Source organism: Entelurus aequoreus, linkage group LG10 (assembly GCF_033978785.1).
Source record: "Entelurus aequoreus isolate RoL-2023_Sb linkage group LG10, RoL_Eaeq_v1.1, whole genome shotgun sequence".
Classification (NCBI taxonomy): Eukaryota; Metazoa; Chordata; class Actinopteri; order Syngnathiformes; family Syngnathidae; genus Entelurus; species Entelurus aequoreus.
In genome coordinates this window covers 2,823,039-2,835,540 of record NC_084740.1, presented here as the reverse complement: position 1 = coordinate 2,835,540, position 12,502 = coordinate 2,823,039, and the positions used below count along the sequence as shown (strand labels likewise).

At 42.7% G+C, this 12,502-nt stretch overlaps 1 protein-coding gene across 1 annotated transcript in view; it reads left to right on the top strand.

Moving 5' to 3' along the window:
• LOC133659261 (multidrug and toxin extrusion protein 1-like) overlaps positions 1–11,415 on the top strand; it is a 31,388-nt gene extending 19,973 nt beyond the window's left edge. The window contains exons 9-19 of the mRNA XM_062061993.1: positions 749–846; positions 928–1,025; positions 2,357–2,470; positions 2,564–2,631; positions 2,709–2,817; positions 2,895–2,970; positions 5,194–5,263; positions 5,347–5,479; positions 5,561–5,655; positions 5,784–5,870; positions 10,452–11,415. Coding sequence (XP_061917977.1) covers positions 749–846; positions 928–1,025; positions 2,357–2,470; positions 2,564–2,631; positions 2,709–2,817; positions 2,895–2,970; positions 5,194–5,263; positions 5,347–5,479; positions 5,561–5,655; positions 5,784–5,870; positions 10,452–10,736 — 1,233 coding nt within the window. The 3' untranslated portion in view covers positions 10,737–11,415. The remainder of the gene's footprint in view (positions 1–748; positions 847–927; positions 1,026–2,356; positions 2,471–2,563; positions 2,632–2,708; positions 2,818–2,894; positions 2,971–5,193; positions 5,264–5,346; positions 5,480–5,560; positions 5,656–5,783; positions 5,871–10,451) is intronic.
• Positions 11,416–12,502: the final 1,087 nt, after the last annotated feature.

Below are 12,502 nucleotides of genomic sequence, written 5' to 3'. Positions count from 1 at the left end.
TGGCAGGCAGGCAGGCTTAGAGGAGGTAGGCACTGGAGGCAGAGGAAAACAACGGTGAGTCGAGGAACAAGATGCCAGGAACAAAAGGCACAAACAAAAGATCAACAAGATCATGAAAATACTACTAAAACTGGCGAGAAGCGTTACCACTCGGAGAGCTGTGAAACGATCTGGCAGCATTGTGTGAGGAGACCAGGGCTTTTGTGGAGTGGAGGTGATTAGCTGATGGCAGGCAGGTGAGTGAGCTGATCAGCGCCAGGTGTGCCAGACCGGGAAGCCAGGAACTCAAATCCCGCCCACACATGACCACACCCAGACAGACAAGACAGACACACGAGACACTGCAGGGACTGTGACAACCGCAGCTTTTTGTATTAGTAGGCATTGTTATAAAACTCACTAAAATTGATCAATTTTGCCTTTAGAAGTTGGCATAGCTGGATGAAAATGTATTGTTTTTTTAGTTAAAAAAAAATGATGCACATATATAGAGGCTTGATGTGGCTATTCTTTGTTTGGGTCACTTCTGATATTTGCATTATAACATTTTGCGAGGCAGAATTCATAGGCCTCAACTGTAACTTAACAGAATGCAATATGCACATTTGAAAGAGCTAAATTGGCAATCTTGGACACAAAATAACATGTTTATATATACCCATTTGTGTCATAATTGAACCAATGCTGAGTAGTAATTCTAAAATAAATATTGAAAAACTGCAATAGCAATTGTATCCTCTGTTGTCAGGGTATAACACTGCCACAGATGTACACTTCTGCCATGGCAAACATTGCCAGCGTGGTGACAAACTACGTCCTTATTAAAGTGCTCCATCTAGGGGTTAAGTGAGTACACACACATCCATCATGTTTAGGATATTAAGTCATTTGTCATGTCATGTGATTGTGATCTGATGTGCCTTTCAGTGGATCTGCAGCAGCCAACACCTTGTCCAAGATCTACATCTGTGTCTTCCTGTTTGCTTACACATGGTGGAAAAAGCTGCATAAAACAACATGGGGAGGTGATTTGTCTGTATCACAGAATTGATCATTGAGGATTATGCTCGGTTTGGATTGACACTGTCCGAAATTTATATTTTTAGGATTACGTTTAATATTGTTGTTGTACTTTCGAGTGCATCAAACAGAGTGTATTGGTTCAACAAAAGTACGGAAAGTAAGAAGGCACTGATTAACCGTTAATACATCACATCACAACATATTACAATGTAGCAATCTTGCACCCAAAAGACTTAGCAACTGTTTCTAGTAAGATGCAGTGCCTTTAAACGGAAAAGGAGTGGATGTCACAAACCTTCCTGTAAGCTCAATGACACCAAGAGTGAAATTCTTCTGTTCGGCAACTCCACCTCGGTCAGTCAGATCAAAAATAATTTGGGAAGTTTGGCCACTCTTGAAAAACCCCACGTCAAAAACCTTCAACCCAGACCTCAAGTTTGACAAACAAGGGAAATCTGTGGTGAAATCTTGTTTTTTCCAACTGCGCACAGTAGCCAAGATCAAGTCTTTCCTCTCCCCCAGTGACCTACAGAGGGTGGTGTTGATGCTCATCTTCTCCAGACTGGACTATTGCAATGCCCTTTATGCTGGGGTCGCCGACAAGACCATCCATAGCATGCAGCTAATACAAAATGCAGCTGCCAGGCTGGTGACAGGCACAAAAATGAGGGAACACATTTCTCCCATCCTCTCCTCCCTTCACTGGCTCCCAGTGAAGCGCAGAGTGAAATTTAAGATCTTCATTTATGTCTTCAAAGCGCTCAATGGTCTCGCCCCAGCTTACATCAAAGATCTCCTGGACCAACCTACCAGCTCCAGGCTTGGTCGTTGCCTTAGATCTGACAACCAGATGACCCTGAAGGTCCCACGGTCAAACCTAGTGACAAAGAGAGACCATGCTTTCTCAGTGATGGCACCTAGGCTATGGAATAAGCTCCCTCTGAATCTGAAGTCCGCTGCCACTCTGGACTCTTTTAGAGCACAGCTTAAAACTCACCTCTTTACTGCAGATGACTTTTGATTGATGTGTTCATTGTCTGTGTTAAATGTTTTATTTTTCTCAGTCTCTGTTTCTGTTTTTTTGTTTCTCTACTCGGGCTGCGCCCTGGGCTGATGTAACAGTTGGTTGGGGGACGCATACTAAATGAAAATAACATAACATAAACAAAGTGTGACATGAACATGTCTCTGACAGTGTGAATCTAAACTGAGAGTTATTTGTAAAGCCAGAATCTTTTTATTGGATCTCATTAGAGTGTGCAGGTGTAGCAAGTGTTGTTGTTTTGTTGTCATGCAGATATCTGCATAAGTATGTGTCTCACTCCCCCTACAGGTTGGTCTGTGGAGTCACTACAAGGGTGGGGGGCCTACATGAAGTTGGCTATTCCCAGTACACTGATGATATGTTTCGAATGGTGGATTTATGAATTTGGTGGATTTTGTGCAGGTATAAGCACATTTATAGTATGTTACATGCCGACTGGTGCCTGTCGTTGAAATGTTGATCTAGTGATTGCTTTGGTGATTGGTTTGTGTCCAGGGATGCTGGGTAAAGATGAGCTGGCAGCCCAGCATGTGTTGTTATCGGTGGCAAACATGATCTACATGGTATTGTAATGGTTCTTGGATTCTGGCAACATTGTCATGTTTGGATTAGTGTGACTTCCATGTGTCCAAAACAACAGATCCCGCTTGGCATCCAGGCCGCAGCCTGCGCTCGAGTGGGCAACGCTCTGGGTGCAGGAGACACAGCAGGGGCGCTTCTCACCTGTAAGGTGTCGCTCTCGCTTACAGGTCAGTGTACCGTTGCTTGTAGCTCAAGTTCAAATGTGCATGTACATTTAGCATCGTGTGATGTTTCTGTTTTGAAGCTGCCTTTGCTGTTGTTGAAGGCATAACGCTCATCTCTGCCAAATCCGTGATTGGCTTCATCTTCACTTCTGACCCGTGAGTCTCATTAACTGCCCTGGCAAGGGATTAAAAAGGCTGATTTGAGAAAACTGTTTTGGAAAAGACAATCAGAAAAACTAAAACGTAAAGGTATGAAGTGCAGTGGAACTTTTAAGCCTAAACATAGCATTCTTAAAGGGGAACTCCACTTTTTGGAGAATTTTGCCCATCATCCACAACAGTGGTGGCTGCTGGTCTGAAACTTGAAAAATGTTCTGGCAGTGGTGTATATTTCATGGTCGCTTATTGGCCCATTTTCCTTTCAATCAAAAAGAGTTTCCACTTTAGACAGATCATCCAATCATCATGCAGTAGCCCATGAGCCAGCTGAGGCTCACTTTTAGAGATGCTCAGCGTCCGTGGGCAAGACAAAGCTGATCATTTATCCAGTGGCTGTCTCGTTTGGCTGCGGTGGAACGACCCACTCTATGCTCCCCAATTAAAGTCAATGGATGCTCAGCTTTAACACTGTATAATTCACTGTGACGCTACCACAATGAATGAGAAGAGAGTTGCTTCAGCTGCCGCGAAAGTGGCTGATTTTAAACAAATGTTGAATGCATTCTAGTGTATATTTAGTCAATAAAATGTAAATACAAAAGGACATACAGTATTTGACCACTTGTTTATCTTTCACATTTAAGGGAAGCTGAGCTTGATTGATTGATTGATTGATTGATTGAGACTTTTATTAGTAGGTTGCACAGTGAAGTACATATTCCGTACAATTGACCACTAAATGGTAACACCCGAATAAGTTTTTCAACTTGTTTAAGTCGGGGTCCACTTAAATTGATTCATGATACAGATATATACTATCATATATAGCTTCCCTCGCAATTGCCACAGATCCACAATCCTACTGTGAGACAAGAGCACAATTTTCCCTTTTCTATGCCTTTAAATAGTGAAAAACATCTAATAAGAAGTGACTAACAATTTAGTTGAAGGGGATACGATCTATTCCACTAATGAGGCTGTGGGCCTCTTAAGACCTCACTGTTGGGTTCATGCACTTATGTTTCATCTAAAATAAACAATGTTGATGCTTATCATCTGGTTTGTTGTCCTTTTTTCCAAATGGGAATAGATACGAGAATAAATAAAGAAGCGAACCGTGAAGCAGAATTGAAAACGGAATCAGAATCGTAAACATCTTCTCAATTCCCATCCCTAGTCGTAAACCCAGGACCATCTCTTATGAACAGCAAGGATTTTAATGCGCATGCTTGTTTTTTATTTTCTGCACTCTGATCATTTCTCATACTTCAAAATCAATCAATCAATCAATGTTTACTTATATAGCCCTAAATCACAAGTGTCTCAAAGGGCTGTACAAGCCACAACGACATCCTCGGTACAGAGCCCACATACGGGCAAGGAAAACTCACCCCAGTGGGACGTCAATGTGAATGACTATGAGAAACCTTGGAGAGGACCGCATATGTGGGTAACCCCCCCCCCCCCCCCCCTCTAGGGGAGACCGAAAGCAATGGATGTGGAGTGGGTCTGACATAATATTGTGAAAGTCCAACACATCAGCGAAAGTCCAGTCCATGGTGAGGCCAGCAGGAACCATCCCGAGTGGAGACGGGTCAGCAGCGTAGAGATGTCCCCATCCGATGGACAGGCTAGCGGTCCACCCCGGGTTGGGAGCAGAGTAGAAAAGAAAAGAAAAGAAACGGCAGATCAACTGGTCTAAAAAGGGAGTCTATTTAAAGGCTAAAGTATACAAATGAGTTTTAAGATGAGACTTAAATGCTTCTACTGAGGTAGCATCTCTAACTTTTACCGGGAGGGCATTCCATAGTACTGGAGCCCCAATAGAAAACGCTCTATAGCCCGCAGACTTTTTTTGGGCTCTGGGAATCACTAATAAGCCAGAGTTCTTTGAAGGCAGATTTCTTGCCGGGACATATGGTACAATACAATCGGCAAGATAGGCAGGAGCTTGACCGTGTAGTATTTTATACGTAAGTAGTAAAACCTTAAAGTCGCATCTTAGGTGCACAGGAAGCCAGTGCAAGTGAGCCAGTATAGGCGTAATATGATCAAACTTTCTTGTTTTCTTGAAATACTTCATGTTTCTGATTGGCTACAATGGTCTTGTAGTTATTATAATTCTACTTGTTACTTTGTAGATGTGTTGTGTGTATGCAGAACAAAACATCTTGCTGTTCAGTGTAAAAAGTAATAAAACATTATTTAACATCATTACAGACAGATCATCAGTCGAGTCTCTTACGTGATGAATATTTACTGCTTCCATCAGTTATTTGATGGTATTGTGGTGAGTATTGAAAGTGATCAACCACTGAATTCAAAATAATGCACCAATTAATCATTTACATTTCTTTGTTTTTCTTCCTCCAGGCTGTGTGCATTGGCATCTTTATGGGCACTGGGAAGCAGATGATAGCAGCTGTGTCTAATTTTATTGGCTACTACTGCATTGGTTTAACACTCTGTCTTACGTTCATGTTTGTTGCCAAAATGAACATTTTAGGTATCTATCAGACGACTTGTTTGACGACCTTTGCAAAGAGCCAAAAGATGTAACAGTGAAATGTGTGTTTGTCTTTGACAGGTTTCTGGTTAGGACTCCTTATTTGCGTCATTCTACAATCCACCTTTTACATTTTTGTCATATTTCGACTGAACTGGAAGAAAATCACAGATGAGGTACAGTTTGAAGCCGGCTTATCCAAGCTCACGCAGGGCTGCTGCTGCTGTAGCTGAAAGGAAATGAGTTGCAGAGAATTTTAATAAGGAGGCCTTAACAATTATTATGTGTCCATGCTTGTTTGCAGGCATTGAAACGAGCCCGGGCAAAGACAAAAGTGGAATTACTAAATAAATCTAACCAGAGTGCCGACCAGCCAGAAGACCAAGACCATGTAGGTGGAGTTTGATTGCTTTTTTACTGCATGGTACCTAGCCCGCTCTTATTACTCTACTCACTTTTCTGTTAGCAAAACCATGAAATTACTTCTGCAAGCTCATTGGTCAAGCAAATTCATCATCGGTGCATCATTTGTAAAATTGTGGCTTATCCCTGGATGTTTCAGTGTTATACTCCACGCTGATCCAGCCATCTGTTCTCTTACTGTCCTGGGTCTTATCTTGGATACAACTTTCTTCCCGTGGTCAGTCACAAAGTAAATACAGCCTGTCTCTTTTTAACTAATAGATGTACAGTAATAAGGGTGGGACCAGAAGTGTAACCCAGGTGTACAGCAATGACAAGCACCTGTGACAGACAGTCCGCTACTCCATTGTGCTTTCCAGCCACATGCCTAATTTTCGCACTGAATTCGGAGATGGACGCAAGCCGACGTTGCTGGCGGGCAGACCAGGGGTCTGAAGTTTTAGCCATGTAAAACGTCAGAGGTTTGTGGTCCACAAAAGCAGTGAAATCTCGAACCTCCAACAGGAACCTGAAATGGCGGGTCGCCAGGAACAAGGCTAGGCTTTGCCTTGGTCCCAAAACGGCGGTGGTAAAAGCATAACTCTGCCTCCCTGCGGCAACGGTCTGACACTGCAGTCACAGCACTAGCATTGAGCTCCTCAGGTGCATTCCAGGTCGTTGCAGGCAGCAGGGCTTGAACGCTGAACTGGCGAGCAGATATAAGAATCCTGTCCGCCTCCTCAGCCAAACCTAGGTAATCTTTTGTGGTGACTAACGGCAAGTTGGTGAGTGCCGTGCATACCGGGGGAGGTAGCTGACGGAGAAACAGCTGCACGAACAGGAACAATGCATCCCCGGAACCGAGCAATGTAAGCATATTCTCCATTAGCCCGGTAGGCTTGCTGTCTCCCAGGCCGTTGAGAGACAAGAGGCGGTCAGTTCGCTCGGCGTCGGACAGCTGGTACAGCCGCAGCAATGAAGTCTTTAACGCACCCTACTTGTCTGTCGCCAGAGGATCCCTCAGCACGCCCATAACTCTCCGCATCGTTTGAGCGTCCACAGTAGAGACCACATAGTAGTACCGTGTCTCATCTGTTGTAATCCCCTGAAGTCGAAACTGGGCTTCCACATGCTGGAACCAGGGCTCAGCATCGTGCTGCCAGAAATCCAGGAGTTTCATTGTTGCAGCAAAAACGGCGGGCGCCACTACTTGCTGTTGTAATGACGCAGCGCCATCGGGCATGACGAGACCAGCAGAGTTAAACATGTTCGAATCATGTTGGGATCAGCAATGTGGGAGTCGAGATAATGAGGCGAGAAAGCAGCAGTGCTGAGCCAGTGAGTTTAATATCAGACTTCTTTCCACAACAACAGCAAAAAATGTTCCCGAAAGTATCCACCAATCCCCAATCTGGCGATGAGAACAATTAGTGCCCCGCTATTTTACAATGAAAGAGCTTAGCTGAGCCGATATGCTGTAGTGGTTAAGTGATTTATATACAAATCCCGTTTCCATATGAGTTGGTAAATGGTGTTAGATGTAAATATAAACGGAATACAATGATTTGCAAATCCTTTTCAACCCATATTCAGTTGAATATGCTACAAAGACAACATATTTGATGTTCAAACTCATAATCTTTTTTTTTTTTTTTGCAAATAATAATTAACTTAGAATTTCATGGCTGCAACACGTGCCAAAGTAGTTGGGAAAGGGCATGTTCACCACTGTGTTACATGGCCTTTCCTTTTAACAACACTCAAACGATTGGGAACTGAGGAAACTAATTGTTGAAGCTTTGAAAGTGGAATTCTTTCCCATTCTTGTTTTATGTAGAGCTTCAGTCGTTCATTAGTCCGGGGTCTCCGCTGTCGTATTTTACGCTTCATAATGCGCCACACATTTTCCATGGGAGACAGGTCTGGACTGCAGGCGGGCCAGGAAAGTACCCGCACTCTTTTTTTACGAAGCCACGCTGTTGTAACACGTGCTGCATGTGGCTTGGCATTGTCTTGCTGAAATAAGCAGGGGCGTCCATGAAAAAGACGGCGCTTAGATGGCAGCATATGTTGTTCCAAAAGCTGTATGTACCTTTCAGCATTAATGGTGCCTTCACAAATGTGTAAGTTACCCATGTCTTGGGCACTAATACACCCTCATACCATCACACATGCTGGATTTTGAACTTTGCGTCGATAATAGTCTGGATGGTTCGCTTCCCCTTTGGTCGGGATGACACGATGTCGAATATTTCCAAAAACAATTTGAAATGTGGACTCGTCAGACCACAGAACACTTTTCCACTTTGCATGAGCTCATCTTAGATGATCTAGGGCCCAGAGAAGCCGGCTGCGTTTCTGGGTGTTGTTGATAAATGGCTTTTGCTTTGCATAGTAGAGCTTTAACTTGCACTTACAGATGTAGCGACCAACTGTATTTAGTGACAGTGGTTTTCTGAATTGTTCCTGAGCCAATGTGGTGATATCCTTTAGAGATTGATGTCGGTTTTTGATAGAGTGCCGTCTGAGGGATGGAAGGTCATGCTCATTCAATGTTGGTTTCCGGCCATGCTGCTTACGTGCAGTGATTTCTCCAGATTCTCTGAACCTTTTGATGATATTATGGAGCGTAGATGTTGAAATCCCTAAATTTCTTGCAATTGCACTTTGAGAAACGTTGTTCTTAAACTGTTTGACTATTTGCTCATGCAGTTGTTGACAAAATGGTGTACCTCGCCCCATCCTTTCTTGTGAAAGACTGAGCATTTTTTTGGAAGCTGTTTTTATACCCAATCATGGCACCCACCTGTTCCCAATTAGCCTGTTCACCTGTGGGATGTTCCAAATAAGTGTTTGATGAGCATTCCTCAACTTTATCAGTATTTATTGCCACCTTTCCCAACTTCTTTGTCACGTGTTGCTGCCATCAAATTCTAAAGTTAATGATTATTTGCAAAAAAAAATTTTTTTATCAGTTTGAACATCAAATATGTTGTCTTGGTAGCATATTCAAATGAATATGGGTTGAAAATGATTTGCAAATCATTGTATTCCGTTTATATTTACATCTAACACAATTTCCCAACTCATATGGAAACGGGGTTTGTATATATATATTTGGAAAAAAAGCCTATTGTACACTTTAGTTGTAACATTCACACTCACTGTTGTCAACATTTTTGCACAATTGCACAATTGCATAATAAGATCCAGTACAAGAATATTACTGGACGTGTAGTTCCACTCCAGTTGTGTAGGCGGTGGTCATGGGCTAACTGTCCAGCTCTTTTCTTTTGCTAAGGCTTCTGTGATGATCTGTCACTTCAGTTCTGTTTGTGCTTCCTTGTTTTGTGTTTATTTCCTATCAGTGCTCTTATTTTGATTTCAATTTTCTGCATGTCTCTGCTGAACGCTGTTTTTCCCTCACCTGCGGCTGATTGGCAGCCGGGCCACACCTGGTGCCAATCAGCAGGCTTCTATTTATGCCTGCCTCCCGTGCTCCTCGGGGCTCGAGGATTGCTTATGTTAAAGAACCTTACATGTACGACTGCTTCATGCTCTGTGCATACATGCCAACCCTCTTGATTTTCCCGGGAGACTCCCGAATTTCAGTGCCTCTCCCGATTTCCATCCGGACACCAATTTTGGGGGCGTGCCTTAAAGACACTGTCTTTAGCGTCCTCTACAACTTTTCGTCACGTTCGCTTTACATCCATTCAAACAGCGTGCCGACCCAGTCACATAATATATGCGGTTTTTGCACACACATGAGTGACTGCAAGGCATACTTGATCAATAGCCATACAGGTCACACTGAGGGTGATCGTATAAACAAGTTTAACACTGTTACAAATATGCGCCACACTGTGAACCCACACCAAACAAGAATGACAAACACATTTCGGGAGAACATCCGCACCGTAACACAACATAAACACAACAGAACAAATACCCAGAATCCATTGCAGCACTAACTCTTCCGGGACACTACAAAATACACACCCCGCTACCACCAAACCTTGCACCCCCTAGCCCCCCCAATCCCCACACCCCCCACCCCCACCTCCCTATCTCCCGAATTCGGAGGTCTCTAGGTTGGCAAGTATGGCTCTGTGTTGTATATTTAAATCCTCCTACCTAATCTTCGTTCTCCTGGTTCCTGCATCTTGGGGTCACTACAACTGCAGCCATGTGAGTACCTCACAGCTCCATTTGCTTAATTTGTTGGGTCACCGCCCCACTTGGACCCTGTGCAAAAAAAAGTGAAAATAATCTGGCAACGCCAAGTGTGCACATTGGTAAACCTCACTCCCTAGCACCTGTAGAGTTTACGCCCCAGATGGAACAGAAGCAGTTGCTGGACTGACCTAACCAATCAACAAGAATCGAAAGATAATAAATGGACAAAAATAATATAATGTGTAATAATGAACATGTTGTCAAATGAGTGCCTTTCCGCCAGCATTAAATGTATCTTTCCATTTAGATTGTACAGGTACCGTAGGGATGTGAAAGTGTCTGGTAATGGTACTATTTAATTAATAACAACATTGTTCCACTTCCTCCAAAGTCAGTGGATGACTACATGCAAGTGACGACCGAGTGCCCCGATGGGAACCCAAAGAGCCAGTATGTCATTAAGGAGAGCGTGGACCATCTCTCCGTTTCCCAGCTGATAATCCGAAGAGGCATCGCCATATTTATTGTAGTGGGTCTCCTGGTTGTGGGAGTTGGTGTGCACTTCCTGCTGCCTTTGCCAGAGAGCCCGCTCTGGAAGGCCAACTTCACAATGGAGGTGCTCAATGCCACATACAGTCCTTTGCAAACCTCTGTTACTCTGCTTGACTCTTCCTGATCTTAATCAGTCAATTATTTGATTCAAGGTTGCATTTTTCATCAGACTATGAGTACAGGAGTTGATCACACACAATTACCGTATTTCCTTGAATAGCCGCAGGGGCGCTAATGAATTTAAAACCTCTTCTCACTCCTGCGGTTACCAAAACCATGCGGAATGGGCAAGCATGCGCTAATTATTTTAAAACCTCTTCTCACTCCGGCGCTTACCTTATCATGAAAAGCACATTTAATAAAAAAAACGTTATTATGATCTTACCTTTACTTGTAAATGGGTCCATGTGCAGCTGCTTCTGATCAAAGGCAGTCTTTCTTATCTTTCTTCAGTCTTAAAAGTCTCTGGAGATATTCCTTTAATTATTACCTCCTGCTTCGATTGAAAGTCCAGTTTAGAAAACTGTTTTATTTTAGATATGTAATCCTCCATGTTAAAAGTGCAAGCAAACAATCGCTGCTCATGCTTGCTGCTTGTTGTCTTCTTCTGCAGTACTGGTCTCCTGCAGTACTGGCAGTCGCAAGAAGGATCACTAGCGCCCTCTACCACCAGGAGGCGGGAGTCATTTAAAGACTCATATTTGACCCGGCGGAAGTGCCAAGCATGCGCTAATTATTTTGCGAAACGAGTTTGACCCGGCTGTAATTCTAGGCAGGCGAATACTATATATTCCCGGCGGCAATTCAAGGAAATACGGTAATCGCTTTTTGTGCAGCTCTACACATCAAAAGTGTCATGGAATGTGCCGTTAAAGTCAGCTAAAGTGTGTTTTTACCTGTTTAATGTTCTTCTTTAATTGTAAGTTCCTTGTCAGTCCGGTCTTTGTATGAAGCAAAATAAAAATAAATACTTATTTTTAAGAGAACCTAAATGTATTTTCTCTTTTATATAATACATTTCTCTTGGAATGTGTGCAGCTGCGTGTGCGCTTGTGTGTGTGCACATGTTCGTGCGGCGCATTAGGAGCTGGAAAGGCAACGGGATCAAGTGACTTTGTGTGTTTTTGCGGTGATGTAAAAGTCTGAAAGCCTTGTGTACAACTCTTTTACTATGTGGGTACTGTAGTGTGAAAATCAATGCGTTATATGTTGTTTGAATGTTCAAGCCTATTGACATGTTGCATATACATTCCTGTAGCGTCACTGACATAGGTCAGTAAAGGAGATACAATTATAAAGGGCAGAGAGGACATACTCGCCCGCTTGTCCCTTAGACACCACCAATGAACCTTGCTGGATCGGATCCAATGTCCCTTGGATGAGGGCCCGGATCTGGACAATGATCTGTATTTTTTTTTTTAATGCTTTCATGTAAATACAATTATTTGTGATTAATTAATTAATTAAGATCTGTGATAGATTAATTAATTAATCTCTTTTTTTTTTCAAGATTGTTTTATAAATACTTAAGCAGATCCCAAATACACAGAAAATAGGTTAGAAAAGTGGATGTTGCTTAATAGATCAATGTTAATGATAATCATAATAATACATTTTACTTATAAGGCGCCTTTCTGGGCACTCAAGGACACCGTACAAAATCAAAACAATAAAATCAATTGGATAAAAACAACAACAACAACAAAGATCGATAACATTTACAATGAATCAGGAATAGGTGTGTTTTGAGTCTTGAAGTTACGAAGGTCTGGTGGTAAAGAGCAGAGGTGGGTCGTAACGCGCTACATTTACTTCGTTACATCTACTTGAGTAACTTTTGGGATAAATTGTACTTCTAAGAGTAGTTTTAATGCAACATACTTTTATTTG